General features: G+C 38.1%; 1 protein-coding gene across 2 annotated transcripts in view; it reads left to right on the top strand.

Moving 5' to 3' along the window:
* MASTL (microtubule associated serine/threonine kinase like) overlaps positions 1–12,317 on the top strand; it is a 35,105-nt gene extending 22,788 nt beyond the window's left edge. Inside the window, exons 8-12 of one of the 2 annotated variants that reach the window (XM_060659101.3) lie at positions 408–1,556; positions 2,892–3,033; positions 8,368–8,481; positions 8,564–8,665; positions 11,349–12,317. In XM_060659101.3, coding sequence (XP_060515084.3) covers positions 408–1,556; positions 2,892–3,033; positions 8,368–8,481; positions 8,564–8,665; positions 11,349–11,506 — 1,665 coding nt within the window. In that variant the 3' untranslated portion in view covers positions 11,507–12,317. The remainder of the gene's footprint in view (positions 1–407; positions 1,557–2,891; positions 3,034–8,367; positions 8,482–8,563; positions 8,666–11,348) is intronic. The other variant, XM_060659102.3, reaches the window with a different exon arrangement.
* Positions 12,318–19,007: the final 6,690 nt, after the last annotated feature.

Raw genomic sequence — 19,007 nt, 5'->3', positions numbered from 1 at the left:
CAAGCAACATATATACATAATGTAATCTTACCCTCAGTTTTGCCTCAAATTTCCCTTAATTTTGCCTGAAAATGTTGCCTATTTGTCCTACTTAAATAATTTGTATCAAATATGTGTTACAGAAGACCAAAATGATATACAAATACATGTTAAATTATATAAATACACACTGTAGTTAATTTGAATTTTAGACTAGTGTTTTACTCAAAATATATATAAATACATGCTATAATTGTTTATATTGTTTTCTAATTTTCTTTTATCATTGTTTTTTGGTTCCATTGGAAAGTGGGAATAGGTAGCATAATAGTTTATGGGGTCATTTATTCCACCTAAGTCAACAGGTTTAAAAGGTTCAAGAATCTCAGTTTTATACAACTAAAACGGTGTTTTTTCCTCCCTCTCAGGAAAGTGATGATGCACTGGGCTCTACAATGATGAGTTGGAATATAATAGAAAAGCCTTTGTGTACAAAATCTACCAATGCCATCGAGACCAAAGGTTTCAATAAAAAGGATCTTGAGTTAGCCCTTTCTCCCATTCATAACAGTGGTACCATCCCTGCGACTGGAAACTCTGGTGTAAACCCTGCTAAAAAATGCTTCTCTGGGGAAGTTTCTTGGGAAGCAAGAGAACTGGATATAAATAACATTAACATGGCCACTGACAAAACACAGCCTGCTTTTCATCAGTCAGATCCATGGGCTGTGGATTCTGGTGATATGACTGAAGAGCACCTTGGGAAGAGAGGTTTTAAAAGAAATTTTGAGTTAGTTGACTCTAGTCCTTGTCAGAATATTATACAGAATAAAAAAAATTGTATAGAGCTTAAGGGGAGTAATGAAATGAGTGATGGTTGTATAAATCAAAGGACAGGCTTAACAACTGAAGTCCAAGACCTTAAGCTATCAGTACGTAGAGGTCAGCAAAATGACTGTGCTAATAAGGAGAACGTGGTCAATTCTTTCATTGATAAACAACAAACACCAGAAAAATCACCTATCCCAATAATAGCAAAAAACCTTATGTGTGAACTAGATGAAGATTGTGACAAGAATAGTAAGAAGGACCACTTAAATTCTAGTTTTCTATGTTCTGATGATGAGAGAGCTTCTAAAAGTATTTGTATGGACTCCGATTCATCTTTTCCAGGAATTTCTATAATGGAAAGTTCGTTAGAAAGGCAGTCCTTAGATCCAGATAAAAGCATCAAAGAATCCTCTTTTGAAGAATCAAACATTGAAGGTCTACTTACGGTATCACCCAGCTGGCAAGAAAGTACCTTGCCAAAAAGTGATGAGAATCCTGCTGTCCAAGGCAGTAGCCAAAAAATGTTAGCTCCATCTTCGGAAGTCTTGAAAACATTAACCGTATCTAAAAGAAATGCTGTAGCTTTTCGAAGTTTTAACAGTCCTATTAATGCATCCAGTAACTCAGAACCATCCAAAATGAGCATTACCTCTTTAGACGCAATGGATATTTCCTGTGTTTACAGTGATTCATATCCCATGGCTATAACCCCTACTCAAAAAGGAACATCCTATATGCCATATCAGGTATGTTATAACTTTTTAACACTTTGTGTTTAGACTTTATAACAAACTATTAAAGCCAGATACTTGCCTCTCACCTGGATTGTATGAGATTTACCATAGAATTCTGTTCTGCTTATTGGAAATCTATGGACTGATTGTTGGAGGTTTTGATGCATAAAGGTAAAGCTGGTAGTAATTTTATTATTCTTAAATATAGCTCCTCCATCTGCTCTCTAGACTGTCACATATTTCCAATCACATGTTTACATATTTACAGTCACATATTTTCACCTGATGACAGCAACTCTGAGGTACAATATAGAGTCCACTCTACCTTGCTGCCTTCTAAGGATCTTCATAGACAATCTCTTTTCTTTTTAGAAACAAGTTGAAAATATATATTACCAATCTTATGTTGTTTGTGTTTTCTAAACTTTTATCTTAAACCCAAAGTTTCATTTTTTTTTCTTCCTTTGGAGAGAGATCATAAAATAGAAAGTGCAAACCCTGAATTAGGGTCACAAGACTCAGGTTGCCTATTCAGAACTTAGTGACTTAGCAGTCCCTTTCCCTCAGAGCATGTTTATCTGTCTGTAGAATATGCTGATAACCTGTTCCGCTGGTCTCACAGAGTCCTTGTGAGATAACAATATCTTTTTTTCTTTTTTAATTTTTTACTTATTTTTGAGACAGAGAGAGAGTGTGTAAGCAGGGGAGGGGCAGATAGAGAAGACGACTCACAGAACCAGAAGTAGGCTGTCAGCCTCCAAGCTGTCAGCACAGAACCCGACACGGGGCTCAAACCCACAAACCGTGAAATCATGACCTATTTGTTGCACTGTCCCTCAGTGACTGTTCTTAAGTTTGTATTAATCCATGCTATCAAGAAATTTTTCTTGGGGCCCCTGCGTGGCTCAGTCATTTGGGCATCCGACTTCAGCTCAGGTCATGATCTCATGGCTCGTAAGTTCGAGCCCCGCATCGGGCTCTGTGCTGACAGCTCAGATCCTGGAGCCTGTTTCGGATTCTGTGTCTCTCTCTCTCGGACCCTCCCCCGTTCATGCTCTGTCTCTCTCTGTCTCAAAAATAAATAAACGTTAAGAAAAAAAATTAAAAAAAAAAATTTTTTTTTCTTGTGGATTTTTTCATTCTGTCTTGCATATCCTGATCTTACTGACATAATTGGTGTTATCTAAACTATTGAATTTCACCAGCTTTCAGGACTGTTCAAAACTGATCAAGAATTTGAGTATATTTCTTATGCCCAACAGCCTAGCTTTGCTTTTGTTTTAGCAATTCTGTTCACTGTAAAAGGAATGGAGATATTTATTGTCTATTAAACTCTTTTTAAATTAGCATACCCCAAATCAGATCAAATCAGGAACTCCATACCGAACTCCAAAGAGTGTGAGGCGAGGGGCAGCCCCAGTGGATGATGGACGAATTCTTGGAACCCCAGACTACCTTGCACCTGAGCTGTTACTGGGCAGGGCCCATGGTAAGGCTTGCATATCTTGAGTTTTTGAAGTGTTCTCTATCTTTACATTTTCTTTTGAGGAAAAATTGTTTTAAATTTCTTTGGTACTTGGATTGCCGAGAGTTAAAAGAAAATGAACTCATGTGATGCTCTTTTCTCATAAATATGGCATTTATTTATTATGGTAAAAGAAGACATGCAGCCATTTGTTCTTTGCCTTGTGTTTCAGTCTCAGTGATCCAGAGAAACCCTACCGTCCACCTGCTCTATTATCTTCGCTCTAAATGTCTTCTTAGGTCTGTTCCAGTTTTGGCTCAGGAATACAAAGTCGGGCCTAAACTTCAGTCGGCAGCCTGATTAGAGCTTACCTTCACTTATTCCCCCCTTACCACAAGGTCAAGCCAGAAATGAGCCGTCTTCTGGATGCAGCCTAGGAAGACAGGATGGCATTTTTACTTAGCCTCTCTTTTTCCCCTTTGCTCTCTGAAGAACGTTCCTTCCTGCATTCTGGAACCAACTATATTGGTTTCCTAGGACCATTGTAACAAAGTGCCACAAACTGATGGTTCAAAACGACAGGAACTTCTTGTCTGACAGTTCTGGAAGCTGGAAGTGTGAAATCAAGGTGTGGACAGGACCATGCACCCTCCGAGAGGTGTGAAGGAACTACCCCACCCCTTCTAGCTTCCGGTGGTTCGCCTGCAGTCTTTGGTGTTCCTTGGCTTGCAGGTGCCACACTGAAACCATCCCTCTTCATATGCTGCTCTCCCTGTTTCTCCATGGTCACGTGGCTGTGTTTTTATAAGGACACTAGTCACATTGGCTTAGGGGCCCACCCTACTCCAGTATGAGCTCATCTTAACCTACCTAATTATAAGTGCCAGTACCATATTTCCAAATGGCACGTTCCAAGGACCTCAGGACTAAGACTTCAACATGTCTTTTCTTGGAGTGAAATAATTCAGTCCATAATGTGAGCACCTTCTTGATATTATCAGTTGCTTCCCTTTTCTTTGGGTTCCTTTGGTGATCAACTGTCTCATCTTCCCCACGTCCCCTCCACCCCTTCTACTTTTATTCCTGTGTTGCCTTTCTCCTTAGCATGAAAATAATTTCCATCCTTGTTCCCCTCACCATCTCCCTTCTCAAAGGTTGCCTCTTTTCTTTGCCTGATATTTTTTTGCTCTGGCAATCTGACTGTTATCCCTCCATTTAACTGACACTGTTTCTTTTTTTTTTTTTTAAGATTTTAATTTTTAAATAAACTGTGCACCCAACGTGGGGCTTGAACTTACAACCTCGAGGTCAAGAGTTGCATACTCTATGGACTGATCCAGTCAGGCGCCTGTCACTGACACTTTGTTGTTAACAGTCCTGTCCCTGACACTTTGTTGTTAACAGTCCTCAGTGATGTTGTTCTTGTCAGATATACCGGCTTCTTCTCATTCTCACTACTTTGTTGCTACTCCTCTGCTCTTCAGCTCTTCCAAACATGGAGATTCTTCTTCACAATCCTGCCCTTTACTTACCCTTTTTTCCCTACACCTACTTCCTGTTAATCTCCTATCTCCCATGATTTCAGTGCTCATGTCCTTGCTGATGCTTCCTAAATATCCAGCTCTAATCCGACTTTCTTTAGGCAGCAGACACATGGACAAAGTACCTACTCAGCTTTCCACTGGCCATGCTGTATGTCAGAATGGGACTTGTCCAGCTTGCTCTTCCTCTGTTCCCTCTCTCAATTCCACCACCTTCGTGATAGCACAGACCTTGCCCCTACATTCAGGCAGGTAAATCCAGCCAATACTGTCCCTGCAGAATTTCTTCTCACTTTTTCATCTCTGTCACTATCCTCTGTAAGAAACTCCTCTTTCCCTTTTCATTAATTTACTAGCTCTCTTCCTGGACGGACCATCAACTTCATTCTGTTGTCTATAATCACTGCCACCAGATTTTCCCTCTTAAGGCATAAAATGGTCAGGCTACTTCTCTCCTTCAAAAACCATGGTGGCTCCTTCCCACCTGCAAAATAAAATCCAGATTATTGATCATGGCATTGGAGGCTCTAAGCTCTTGTAGTAGCCTCATCTCTCAAAGATGTTTCTTTTCCTTCTATAAACAACAAAAATGTATTCCTCACACACAGTTCCAGAGTGTGGGAAGTTCAAGATCGAGGTGCCAGCAGATTCAAAAGAATCTCATTATAAGCCTTATGTTCTCATTCTGCTTCTTAGACTCATCTTTCTTCAGCTTTTCCTTATCTTGCGCAGGTATTTGCCCTTAGTTGAGAAAAGCCAGAACCCCATCATCTTCCCATCAAATTTCGTCTCATCTCATCACCTGTTCAAATGTTACCTCTTCCACAAAGCATCCTTGGTCAATTATGGGGAAGTAGCTGTTCACTTTTATATCACTTTTTTATACACTGTTTAATGTCAGCTTATGTCATTTTACCTATGTTATTATATTTGTCTTCACTTCAAAAGCTTATGAAAATTTCTTAACACTTGAGTCTGTGTTTCCCTTCTACATAGCACTTCAGAAGGATTCCTGAGTTAGCACTCAACTAACACTGTTAACAATCTCTGTGATGCTGAAAGGAGAGACCTTCCGTATTCCCCATTACTGGCCAGAGCAACTAAGTTCCTCTGGGCATTTAACTGACTTTGTACAGTGCCCGTATTGCTAAGTCACAGGTTTGCCAGCTCATTTCCTGTAATCTGCATTTTCTCTATCTAGGATCTGGTATGAAGGTAAGCTTCAAATTGAAAGGTTTGCTTTATAGGATCCTGCCACTGTTTTAGTGGGAGGATCTAGTTACCTCAGCTATCTAGTGATAGATTTTAAGATTTTCATTTCCTATAAAGGTAATTTGGTCCACAGTTTTTAAAATAGCAAATAATACAAAGCAATTTATAATTTAAAAAAAAATGACTATATCTCTTTCCCAAATCGCAGGCCCCAAGGGCAGTCACTACAGCAATTCTGTTTCTTATATTGACCTCTCTGTTTCTAAACATCGTGCTGAGGACAGCTAAGACTCCTCTGATGTCCTCCCTGGTCTTCTCCTTCCACCAAGGACTTTGGAACTCCTGGCTGAGTTTCCCATAGCTTCTTGTGCATATTTTTGTTTCACGTCTCTTAACATCGTGTCAAATTTATCTATTTTCGTCTCTCCCCAGAGTAGGTTTTCTTCTTGGGAAAAGTTATCTTTCTTATTCATCTTTGTGTCCCTTGTATCTGGCACAATACTTATATCTAGTCCAAATGAATGATGTGAGAATGAACTCAGTTTTAATACAGTTTTAATACAGTGTACCTAATTACTCTTTTCTTTGGTGCAGGATTTCAGACTTCTGGTGAGTGAACTTCTCTGTAAAGTAATATGGCAAAGCAAATTAAACTGAACAGTCAAAGTATAACTAGATCACATTGCAGAGAAAAATTTTTTTCTTTCCTTTCACCTCACTTAGTAAATATAAAAGTAAACTGCATTCTGTCTTCTGAGCAGTAAGACATCCAGAGAGGCTGCTCTTCTCTGTGAAAGCAAATATAGGCATGATGCATTTTTAAAGTAACTTGTAAAAGTAGCAGAGTGTGAAGATGCAGACTTTCTTATTGCACCCAGGAAATAGGCTTCATAAAAAATATGAAAATTAGCACCTCCAAAAGGGCATGAATTTTCTTAACTATTTAATTCCATTATTATTAGAAAACAAAAAGGTATAACCATATCAAATGTACAAATTACAGATGTGGGTTTCGAATTAGAAAACCAATAGCGTAAAACAAGTTTGTTCTATTTCTCTGGCTAGCAGTATATATTATAATTGCTGTATCTATCATAATATGTGATCTTATTAGACTTTGACTCAAATATATGGGTATGTGTGACATATCCATGGAGAAATCATGTATGTTTTTGACTTGAGTACATTTTGGCTGAGCTGGGAAAAGGGTTCTAATTTCTAACCTAAGTAAAATAATGAAAATATATGTTTTTTTCCCTGACTTCTCCCCTACTTTTTGGTTATACTGTCTATCTGTTGGAATAATTCTTTTTCAGCGGTGCTTAAAAGAGCTACTAACTGAGGTGGTTTGTATGTTTTTATAGTGATTATTATAGAAATGGAAGCCTATAGATGGTTCTCATCACTTTTTCCTTAGGGAAGACAGGATTATGTGGCTTGCAATAAAAAGGCACTCTAAATGCATGTAATTATTTTCCTAATGGCAGATTCCCCAGTGCTTTCCTACTTGTTTGAAAATGGGATGGTGGCAGTTGCTTAACCATAATAATGAATTTTGAGAAATGGATTTAAAGAGCAATTTCCAAGCAAATTTAGTACTAGATTAGAATTCCTATTTTAAATTTATATTGAAGATACTCATTTCTTGACTGAAATTAACCTTTGCTTAGGAAACACTTTTTCAGAGAGGACTAAACAAAAGTATAAACCAGATTATAAGGTCATATTTATAATAATCATTTAAAACATCTTTGTATATAAAATAACATAAAAACAGGGAGGGGGACAAAACAGAAGAGAGTCATAAATATGGAGAACAAACTGAGGGTTGCTGGAGGGGTTGTGGAGGGGGGATGGGCTAAATGGGTAAGGGGCACTAAAGAATCTACTCCTGAAATCATTGCTGCACTATATGATAACTAATTTGGATGTAAATTTAAAAAAATAAAAAATAAAATTAAAAAAAAATCTTTGTATATAAATGATGCTTCCAGTAAAGATCTCATTTAGAAATCAGCTTTACCTATTTATTAAACCTTATCTCCTAATTACCACTGCAAGCCATAGTTTAAGTGAAATCTTTTTGTTAAACCAATTTGTTCCTCTACGTTCTTCAAAGGAGTAAGGTTACATTAAAACACGAAGGCTTTCCCTTGTTAACCAGGCTGTCCTCCAATTAGTATAAATGTTGCTACTTCATCTCACCCCCATGTGAAGTAAGTGGAGTACAGAATCATGTAAATGTTATTGTCCCCCAATTTGAAATTGACAAGTACTCTATTTTTGAGAGTAATCTTTAGATTTAGAACGTGTTAAGTATTCAGAATATCAGAAGTTATTAGTAAGTGACAAAAGATAGCTTTAACTTTTCTTTAATGAGCTGTGTTAATTGCTAATCTAAACTTCCTGGAAAACAGAGAAGTAAAGTAATTGCCATGTTACTGAAATGAAAGTAATTTGAGTTTTTGCACCTTATGAAGCTAGAAGAAAGCCTTAGGGAAATGAATGCCTTGATTTCTTCCAAATATCCATGTATTGATGTTTTAGTTGATGAAACATTTGTACAAAATGCTTGCAAGTTCAACTAATCCCTCCTAAATTCCAGGTCCTGCAGTAGACTGGTGGGCACTTGGAGTTTGCTTGTTTGAATTTCTAACAGGAATTCCTCCTTTCAATGATGAAACACCACAACAAGTATTCCAGAATATTCTGAAAAGAGGTGATTCTGTTTCTGTTAAGGTAGACGCATTTATCTCTCTGTATTATTTGAACAATGATCAACAAGCTATTTGTATTTGTAGATATCCCATGGCCTGAAGGTGAAGAAAAGTTATCTGATAATGCTCAAAATGCAGTAGAAATACTTCTAACTATTGATAATACAAAGAGAGCTGGAATGAAAGGTAAGGTCTTATGTTAATAAACTCTTAGCCTTGATTTGTTTCAGGTGAATGGTAGTAATGATATCAAGTTCTAGTACAACACTACAAATAATCTGACTGCTAACTGGGTTTAAAAAATGTCTTCAGTTTATTTTTGCCTGCTAGATATACATTGTATAGATATACATCTATACATTGTATAGATCCTTGTTCTACATTAAAATTCAATGCATTAGGTTAGGATGTCCACTCACTGAATTTTATTAATCTCAAACAATTGTCTTAAAACAATCTTGTCAGTGTCTTAGGATTTTTTTAAAGCCTGATAAAGTTAATCATCAACAAATACAGAAATATTTTTTTATCAAAATTATCTTCTGTAATTTCATACTGCTTCATTTCTGATATCATTATTGACTGGCAAATGTATTAGGTGCCAGGTTGTCTCCAATAAGAAAAATTGGTACATTTGTGACCCATTCAATGGTTTTTTCCAGTGCAGGGGTTATTAAATTCCAATTTTGAAACCAAAAACCCATTGGCTTCAATTGAGATTCAAATTAGATTTAATGTCACCTGCCTTAAAATCTTTTTTGTAACAAAGTATATATGTTTGTTATGTCTTCAGTTATGTGCTCAGATGCATTTCCATGTGACGTAAGGTATTTAGAAAAACGAGCTTTGGTAATATGTCATTTGCAACAGCTTCTAGGTGCTCCCTCAAATAAGATCAACAGTTTATTCACTTATTTAACAAATCCTATAGAGTGACTTTCAGGTGCCAGGCAATGCTGCACCCAGGGATGAACCAGACTAAAATTCATGTGCTTGTAGAACTTACTCTCTAGTGGAAAGACAAAAAGTAAACAGATACAGCCATGACATAATGCCATCTAGCAGTGGGTCCTGGAAAGAAAAATAAAGCAAGTGAGTAGATACAAAGTGTTGACAAGAGATTTTCTAGATAGAGTGGTCAGAAAGACCTCTGTGAAGAGTGAGATTTGAGAAAAATCCTATGTAAACTGAGGGTGCAGACATTTGAAACCTCAGCTCTGAAAATTACTTTAGAACAGTTCTCAACTGGGGTAATTTTGCTTCCCAAAGGACGAAGTAAGTGAAAATAAGTGGAGACAGAAAAACAGCATCCTCAGCACCAATGACCTCAGATTTTTGTTCGTTTGTTTAATGAACAATTTACATAGTGAAGCAGATGACAGGAGTAGTCTTTGATTAGAAACAGTTGTTTCAACAACTGTTTGTTGAGTTCATCTTAAACTGGCTTAGAATTCCTTAGTGAGTTCAGCTGATGAGAGAGCCATAAAGCATCCTGTCACATCCAGATACAGTTTAAGAGTTACTGCTAAGTAACTCTAAAGTAATCCATGCTCAGGCATTTATTTTGAACAATTGAGAGACAAATTCTCTAAATGTGAATTATTTTTGCTATTTTATTGTTTTCCTACCAATCTTTTAGTTTAGGGAAAAACCAACTTGTAGACATACTGATTTCCCAACTCATCACTCCCAATATAGACACATAATTATTTCTTGTCTGTGTGGTCTTCTCACAGTATTTTCCTTAAATTGGTTGCTGTTTTTTGTTTTTTGTTTTTTTTTTTTTTGAAGTAATGCCTTAATTGTCACTTGATTTTTTTTTATATTTTTTAATGTTCATTCATTTTTGAGAGAGAGCGCACAAGCTGGGGAGGGGCAGGAAGACAGGGAGACACAGAATCCAAAGCAGGCTCCAGGCTCTGAGCTGTTGGCACAGAACCTGATGCAGGGCTTGAACCCACAAACTGTGAGATCATGACCTGAGCTAAAGTCGGACACTTAACTGACTGAGCCGCTTGGGTGCCCGGTCACTTAATTTTTTGCCAACATCTTTATTGTTGTCTTACAAAGTGAAGGGTTGAGGAGAGGGAAGGTTGTGTCTAGCAACTAAATATCACAAGTGTGATCAAAAGACCATAATTTCGTTGTAGTAGGTAAAAGGAATTAGCAAAGAAGACCGGTACTGGAAATGTAGTTCAAAAGAGGAACAAAGTTGAGATCTTGTAAGTGAAGCAGTAGAGATTCCGGATGTGCCCATACTGCTAAAGAAGCGTACAATGGAGCTACAAGTCGAAATCAAAGTCAAAGAACCATGAAGAGAATGTTTCTCAAGTGTCATCAATGTATGTGTTAAAATTACCATGAAGGATAAGGATGGAGCATATGGAAGAAAGTAAGGTAGTGGAGGATGGGGTTCTTAGCAAAGTTACATAGGACAAAAGATGGTGCTAAGGACTGCAGAGATAGAAACCGGCAGCATTGTCTTGGAATGAGAAGTGGGCATTAATCCTGAAGATCAGTGGTGTGGAAACTGTATCCCAGAACAGGAAGTAGGCCAAGCTCTTATCTCATCAAGGCAGGGATTATGTGAGAAGATGGAGGCATGAGAATGATAGGCTTCTTTTAAGGCAAATCTTTCATTCGCTTATTTGACAAATACAGGCCAAGCACCTGTCATATGTCAGGTGTTATACAAAATAACACAGTATGTGCCACTGTGAAGTATGTAGTTGCACAGAAATTAAACACATACGTGAGAAGCAAAACAAAGGCAAGATACATGTGAGACCTTCTCTTGAATCCTATAAAAACAGTACTTACTTAGGCAATGGTGTCATAATACTATGTTTTGTTTTATATTTTCCCTAAGAGCTAAAATGTCATCCTCTCTTCAGTGATGTGGACTGGGAAAATCTGCAGCATCAAACTATGCCTTTCATACCCCAACCAGATGGTGAAACAGATACATCCTATTTTGAAGCCAGGAATAATGCTCAGCACCTGACTGTATCTGGATTTAGCCTATAGCACATAAATTTTGTCTTTAATCTAATCTTGTTTTATAGAATAAGCTAGCATAAGTATATATTCCTTCATAGTAGACTGATCTAATGGGAAAAAGAATCATTATGTTACTTGGATCAATGAGCTTTTAATGTATATTACAGCTTCCACAGAGCCAAAAGGCTATCAAGAACATAACCAGTAACTTACTTAATCTCATAGTTGTATATAGAGCTTCAAAACCTTTTTCACCTTATTTATTTTGTGTCTGCACTTTATGAAAACTAATGTGTCAATAAAACTAGAATAACACTACTCCTTTAAAAGAGGAGCAAGCCTCAAGCCTAGCTTTTCTTTCACATGTAGATTTCAGTCCATCATTCAGTTTGGTGTTAAAATAACAATTTTATTGTAATGTAATTTAGCTGGACATGATTGCCTGCAAAAACTGCAATCTCAAGAGCAATCATTTAAGGTTGCAATTGTGGCCTCAAACCCGTAGCTGAGAAATTCCTTCACTTGGTAGTGTAACTCCTTTAGGGAATGAGGAATGAAAAGGGCAGAGGTTTTTGTTTACCTTACTAGGAATACAGTCTTGCTGCCTCGACTGCTTCTGGTACTTTCTCAACAATACATATTTGCTTAAAATTGTACTGGAGGGCTTAGGTGTGATATGCTATAGCAATTTTAACAGCTTGTTCAATTTTAATGAAAAATGTGATGGTTTGCAACTTAAAAGAATTTGTATAAATAAAACATACAATGTTATGTGAAACAACCTGATCCCTAAAAATAAATAATTTATTTTTGCTTAATAAATATAACACTTCAAGTATACTGTCAACATCCTTCTGTTAACTATATATACACACTAAGATTCAACTTCACTATAATAGTTTGTTACCCAGTGGTAAATAAATGGATGAGTAGTCAAAGATGGTGGTGGCAGAGGACCATGCACCCACCTCCTCCCAACTAGATAACTATCAGATCATCCTGAATACCCCAGAAATAGACCTGAAGACTGACTGAACAAACCCCACAACTAAAGGGAGAGAAGAGGCTACATCAAAGAGCATAGGAAGTACGGTGACATGCTTTAGGAGAAAAATGGATCCTGGTTGCTGCAGAGGGCAGGGAGCTATGGTCACAGAGGGCAAGAGAGAGGAGCACACAGGGGAACACACAAGGAGGAAGTTTCCCAATAGCCATTGGCTTGGGAAACAAGAGGGGCTGAATTTCATGAATTCTTGCAACTAGGGGAGCTTACATCCTGAAGTTTTAAAGGCCAGTGGGGTTGGCTAGGATAGAACCCAGAGGGCACTACTCTGCTCCTAGAAAGAAGGCAGGCAAAAAACCCAGGTACAGACAGCAGGGAAACAGCGATCTGAAGAGTGCCTGGGACACAGGAGATTACTCGCTTTTCTCAGAGTGTGTCCCTGACAGCATTCACAGAGACACCTCTCTGGGGATAAAGGTACCAGCTGGTGCCATTTCCCTCCCCCAACCATCATCATAAAGACAGAGCCACCTATAGGAAGTAGCACTGTGCCTATACTAACTACTAACTTGCTCACACCAAGAACCATCCCCCTGTGTCCCAGTGGAGCTGCCCTTTTCAGTCACATTTGCCTCAGTCTCAGTGCAGCAGGCCTCTCCCCAAGAAGATGAGAACAAACACCTGCTCACACCACATGTCCCAACCAGAGAGTTTTGCAGGGCCTCTTTTCCAGTGGAGGTAGTGACAGGACTCATTTCACAAGCAGAACAAAGCACACCTAGTTAAAACTTGCCACATTCAGGCCAGGTACCAAACACTGTCCACAGCAGGCAAGGAGAGCCTCTGCAGACGACTGCCCTGAAGGATAGAGCAGCCAGAACACAACAGCAGAGTACATACAACACATTAAAGGCACTCCCTGAAGTACCAGCCCTGGGCAATATAGGACTTGTTTATAAGGCTATGACTGTCATGAGCAGGAGACATAAGTGGCTTTTCTGACACACACACACACACACACACACACACAAGGCAGAGACTTAGACAAAATGAGAAGATAGGAATTTATCCCAAATGAAAGAACAAGATAAGGCCACAGCCAGAGATCTAAATGAAATAGCCAAAAGTAAAATGCCTGATAGAATTTAAAGCAACAATCATAAGGACACTCACTGGGCTTGAGAAAAGAATAAAAGACATCAGTGAGGTCCTTACCACAGAGATAAGAGTTAAAAAGAAATCAGAGATGATGAGTGCAGTAAATGAGATTAAAAACACACGATGCAATGAACAGAAGGCTAGAAGAAGCAAAGGAAAGAATTAATGACCTAGAAGACAAAGTAACAAAGCAATGAAGCTGAATGAAAAAGAGAAAGGAGAATTACACAAAATGAGAATACACTTAGGGAACTCAGTGACTCCATCAAACATAATAATATTTGTATTATAGGAACCCCAGAAGAGAGAGAAAAGGGGCATAAATTGTATTTCAAAGAATAATATTTGAAAAATTCCCTAATCTGGAGAAGGAAACATACATCTAGATCTAGGAGGCAGAGAACTCCCATCAAAATCAACAAAAGCAGGAAGGAGCCAAGATGGCGGAACAGCATGGAAGTTTTTTGTGTGTCTTGTGTCCATGAAATACAGCCAGACCAACATTAAACCATCCTACCCACCTAGAAAACTGGAGGGTTAACACAACAATCTGCACAACCTGAACCACAGAATTCAACAGGTAGGTGGCGCAGAGAGGTGAACTTGGGGACCAAGAAGCCGTGAAAGGTAAGGAACCGCTGCAGGGACTAAAAAGGGAGAAAGGAGAGGGTTTAAATTCCATTGAGAATGTAAATAAGGGGGGCGCCTGGGTGGCTCAGTCAGTTGAGCGACTGACTTCGGCTCAGGTCATGATCTCACGGTTTGTGAGTTTGAGCCCCGCGTTGGGCTCTGTGCTGACAACTCAGAGCCTGGAACCTGCTTCTGATTCTGTGTCTCCCTCTCTCTCTGCCCCTCCCCCACTCATGCTCTGTCTCTGTCTCAGAAATAAATAAACATTAAAAAAAATTTTTTTTAAAAGAATGTAAACAAGGGGAGTGCAAAGGCTGCAACTCTGCAGCTCAATACCTGGCGGTGCTCTGGTGGGAAGGGCGAATTCCCAGGAACAAAGTGGGGTCCGGGAGGTTCTCGGGCCACATGGGGCAATGCGGTTCCACTGCTGGAAGGACATTTGGTAGCGACTGTTGAAGCCATCTGGTCCCAACAGATCCTAGAAGGCGGCCACATTCGCTGGTGCTGGGGCAAGGTCGTTAAGGGTGAAGCCTGGTGCCAGATGTGTGTTGTGATTTTCCATAATCCCTGAAACACTGCTGCTACATTGTCTCATGAACTTTTTCTGGGGTGGGCTGGCACCTGGCCGCAGTCTCGGGTCACTGGCAGCAGCAGGGTCCAGAGTGCATTCCTGGGTGTAGCTGATATTCGGCCATTGCTCAGTGAGACCCTCCCGCAGAGGGGCTGAACGGGTCAAAGCTGCAGTCCTTTGGAAGTAAGGGGCCAGGGAAAACAGCCGCGTCTGAGACAAAACTCGGGAGAGAGGTACTGCCTGGGGCCTGGTCAGGGAGAGTGAAAAAGCATGAAGTGGACAAGAGCTGAAGACAGAGGACGAGTGCACGATTGCTGATCCAGGAGAACAGACTGGGTGGCTGGGTGGCACCATTTTCACCGCTCCCTCACGTGCACATACGCACCTACGAGCACCACAACAATCCACCCCAGTAGGCTAGCAGCACCATCTAGTGGAGAGCAGAGCTGTTACATTGAGCCCCGCCCACCTGGGCCAACTTCGCTCTTCAACAACACAAGTCTTACTGCCAGCTTAATTTATGGACTATAAAGCGCTACATAGACTGACTTCTAGGGGAAAACGAAGCAATTTCAGTCCTTCTTCAATCTGTTAGGTTCATCTATTCAATTTTCTTTCTTTTTTTTTCTCTTTTACAATTCTTTTCTTTTTCCTAAATACAGAGACAAAATTCATTTTTATTTTCAATTTTTATTAAAAATATTTTCCTTTAATTTTTATTACTATATCTTTTACTTTTGTGTAAATTTTTTCGAATTCTACTTTACTTCCATCATTTTATTTTAGTCTACTTTAGTGTATTCACCTTTTCAAATTTTCAATTTCCTTTTTTCTTTCTTTTTTTTCTCTTTTTCATTTATTTTCTTTTTCTTGAATGCAGAAAGAGAAAAACTTCACTTGTACTCTCAATTTCTATTAAAAGTATTTTCATTTAATTTTTATTACTATATTTTTTGCTTTTAGGTAAATTTTTTCAAATTCTATTTTACTTCCATCAATTTATTTTAGTCTACTAGTGTATTCACCTTTTCATATTTTCAAACGATTTCTTCTTTTCTTTTTTTAAATTTTTTCTCTTTTTCATTTCTTTTCTTTTTCTTAAATACAGAAAAGGAAAAATTAATATTTATTTTTAATTTGTTTAAAAAATATTTGTCTTTAATTTTTTTCTACTATATTCTTTACTTTTGTGTTTATATTTTCAAATTCTATTTTACCCCCATCATCTCATTTTAGTCTATTTCAGTGTATTCATTTTTTCAAATTGTCAATTTCCTTCCCCCCCCCCTTTTTTTCTCTAATCTGTCAAATTTCAACACCCAGACCAAAACACACCTAGGATCTAGCATCATCTATTTGATGTGTATGTGTCTGTGTCTGTGTGTTTAATTTTTAATTTTAATATTCTTTAATTTTAATTTTTTAATTTTTCTACCTCATTAATTCCTTTTCTCCCTTCAAAATGACAAAACGAAGGAATTCACCCCAAAAGAAAGAGTATGAAGAAATGACAGCCAGGGATTTAACCAACACAGATACAAGCAAGAAGTCTGAATCAGAATTTAGAATCACGATAATAAGAATACTAGCTGGAGTCAAAAATAGATTAGAATCCCATTATGCAGAGATAAAAGAAGTAAAAAATAGCCAGAATGAAATTAAAAATGCTATAACTGAGCTACAATCACAGATGGATGCAGCAGCGGCAAGGATGGACAAGGCAGAACAGAGAATCAGCAATATAGAGGACAAACTTCTAGAGAATAATGAAGCAGAAAAAAAGAGGGAGATTAAGGCAAAAGAGCATGATTTAAGAATTAGAGAAATCAGTGACTCATTAAAAAGGAACATCAGAATCATAGGGGTCCCAGAAGCAGAAGAGAGAGAAATAAGGGTAGAAGGGTTATGTGAGCAAATCAGAGTGGAAAACTTTCCTAACCTGGGGAAAGACACAGACATCAAAATCCAGGAAGCACAGAGGACCCCCATTAGATTCAACAAAAACCGACCTTCAACAAGGCATATCATAGTCAAATTCACAAAATACTCGGGCAAGGAGAGAATCACGAAAGCAGCAAGGGGAAAAAAGTCCTTAACCTACAAGGGAAGACAGATCAGGTTTGAAGCAGACCTATCCACAGAAACTTGGCAGGCCAGAAAGGAGTGGATGGATATATTCAGTGTGCTGAACCAGAAAACTATGCAGCCAAGAATTCTTTATCCAGCAAGGTTGTCATTCAAAATAGAAGGAAAGAGAAAAAGTTTCCCAGACAAACAAAAATTAAAGGAGTTTGTGACCACTAAACCAGCCCTGCAAGAAATTTTAAGGGGGACTTTCTGAGGGGAGAAAAGATGAAAAAAATATATATATATATAAATAAATAAATACCAAAAGCAACAAAGATTAGAAAGGACCAGAGAACACCACCAGAAACTCCAACTCTACAAGCAATAGATAATGGCAATAAATTCATATCTTTCAGTACTTACTCTAAATGTCAATGGACTCAATGCCCCAATCAAAAGACATAGGGTAACAGAATGGATAAGAAAACAAGATCCATCTATATGCTGTTTACAAGAGACCCAGTTTAGACCCAAAGACACCTTCAGACTGAAAATAAGGGGATGGAGAACCATCTATCATGCTAATGGTCAACAAAAGAAAGCTGGAGTGGCCATAATTATATCAGACAATCTAGACTTTAAAATAAAGACTGTATCAAGAGATGCAGAAGGGCATTATATCATAATCAAGGGGTCTATCCACCAAGAACACCTAACAATTGTAAACATTTATGTGTAAATGTGGTAGCACCCAAATATATAAATCAATTAATCACAAACATAAAGTAACTCACTGATAGTAATATCATAATAGTAGGAGACTTCAACACCCCACTCACAACAATGGACAGATCATCTAATCAAAAAATCAACAAGGAAACAATGGCTTTGAATGACACACCGGACAAGATGGACTTAACAGATATGTTTGGAACATTTCATCCTAAAGCAGTAGAATATACATTCTTTTCCAGTGCACATGGAACATTCTCCAGAACAGACCATATACTGGGACACAACTCAGCCCTAAGTAAGTACAAAAAGATTGAGATCATACCTTGTATACTTTCAGACCACAACGCTATGAAACTCGAAATCAACCACAAGAAACAAATTGGAAAAGTAACAAATACTTGGAGACTGAAGAACATCCTACTAAAGAATGAATGGGCCAACCAAGAAGTTAAAGAGGAAATTAAAAAGTATATGGAAACCAATGAAAATGAAAACACCACAACCCAAATCCTCTGGGACGCAGCAAAGGTGGTCATAAGAGTTAAGTATATAGCAATCCAGGCCCTCCTAAAGAAGGAAGAAAGATCACAGATACACAACTTAACCTTACACCTTAAGGAGCTGGAAAAAACAACAGCAAATAAAACCCAAAACCAGCAGAAGACAGGAAATAATAAACTTTAGAGCAGAAATTAATGCTATCAAAACCAAAATATACAGTAGAACAGATCAATGAAACCAGAAGCTGGTGCTTTGAAAGAATTAACAAAATTGATAAACCACTAGCCAGCTTGATCAAAACGAAAAAGGAAAGGACCCAAATGAATAAAATCAAGAATGAAAGAGGAGGGGAATATTATGAGCAATTATATGCCAATAAAATGGGTAATCTGGAAGAAATGGACAAATTCCTAGAAACATATACACTACGAAAACTGAGACAGGAAGAAATAGAAAATTTGAACAGACCCATAACCAGTAAGGAAATAGAATTAGTAATCAAAAATTTGCCAAAAACCAGGAGTCCAGGACCAGATGGCTTTCCAGGGGAATTCTACCAGACATTTAAGGAAGAGTTAACACCTGTTCTCTTGAAGCTGTTCCAAAAAATAGAAATGGAAGGAAAACTTCCAAACTCTTTCTATGAAGCCAGCATTACCTTGTTTCCAAAACCAGACAGAGACCCCACTAAAAAGAACTACAGACCAACTTCCCTGATGAACATGGATGCAAAAATCCTCAACAAGATATTAGCCAACCGGATCCAACAATACATTAAAAAAATTATTCACCACGATCAAGTGGGATTTATACTTGGGATGCAGGGCTGGTTCAATATCTGCAAAACAACTAATGTGATTAAT

This window comes from Panthera onca, chromosome B4 (genome assembly GCF_046562875.1).
Source record: "Panthera onca isolate mPanOnc1 chromosome B4, mPanOnc1 haplotype 2, whole genome shotgun sequence".
Classification (NCBI taxonomy): domain Eukaryota; kingdom Metazoa; phylum Chordata; class Mammalia; order Carnivora; family Felidae; genus Panthera; species Panthera onca.
This window is presented reverse-complemented; position numbering and strand designations above follow the sequence as displayed.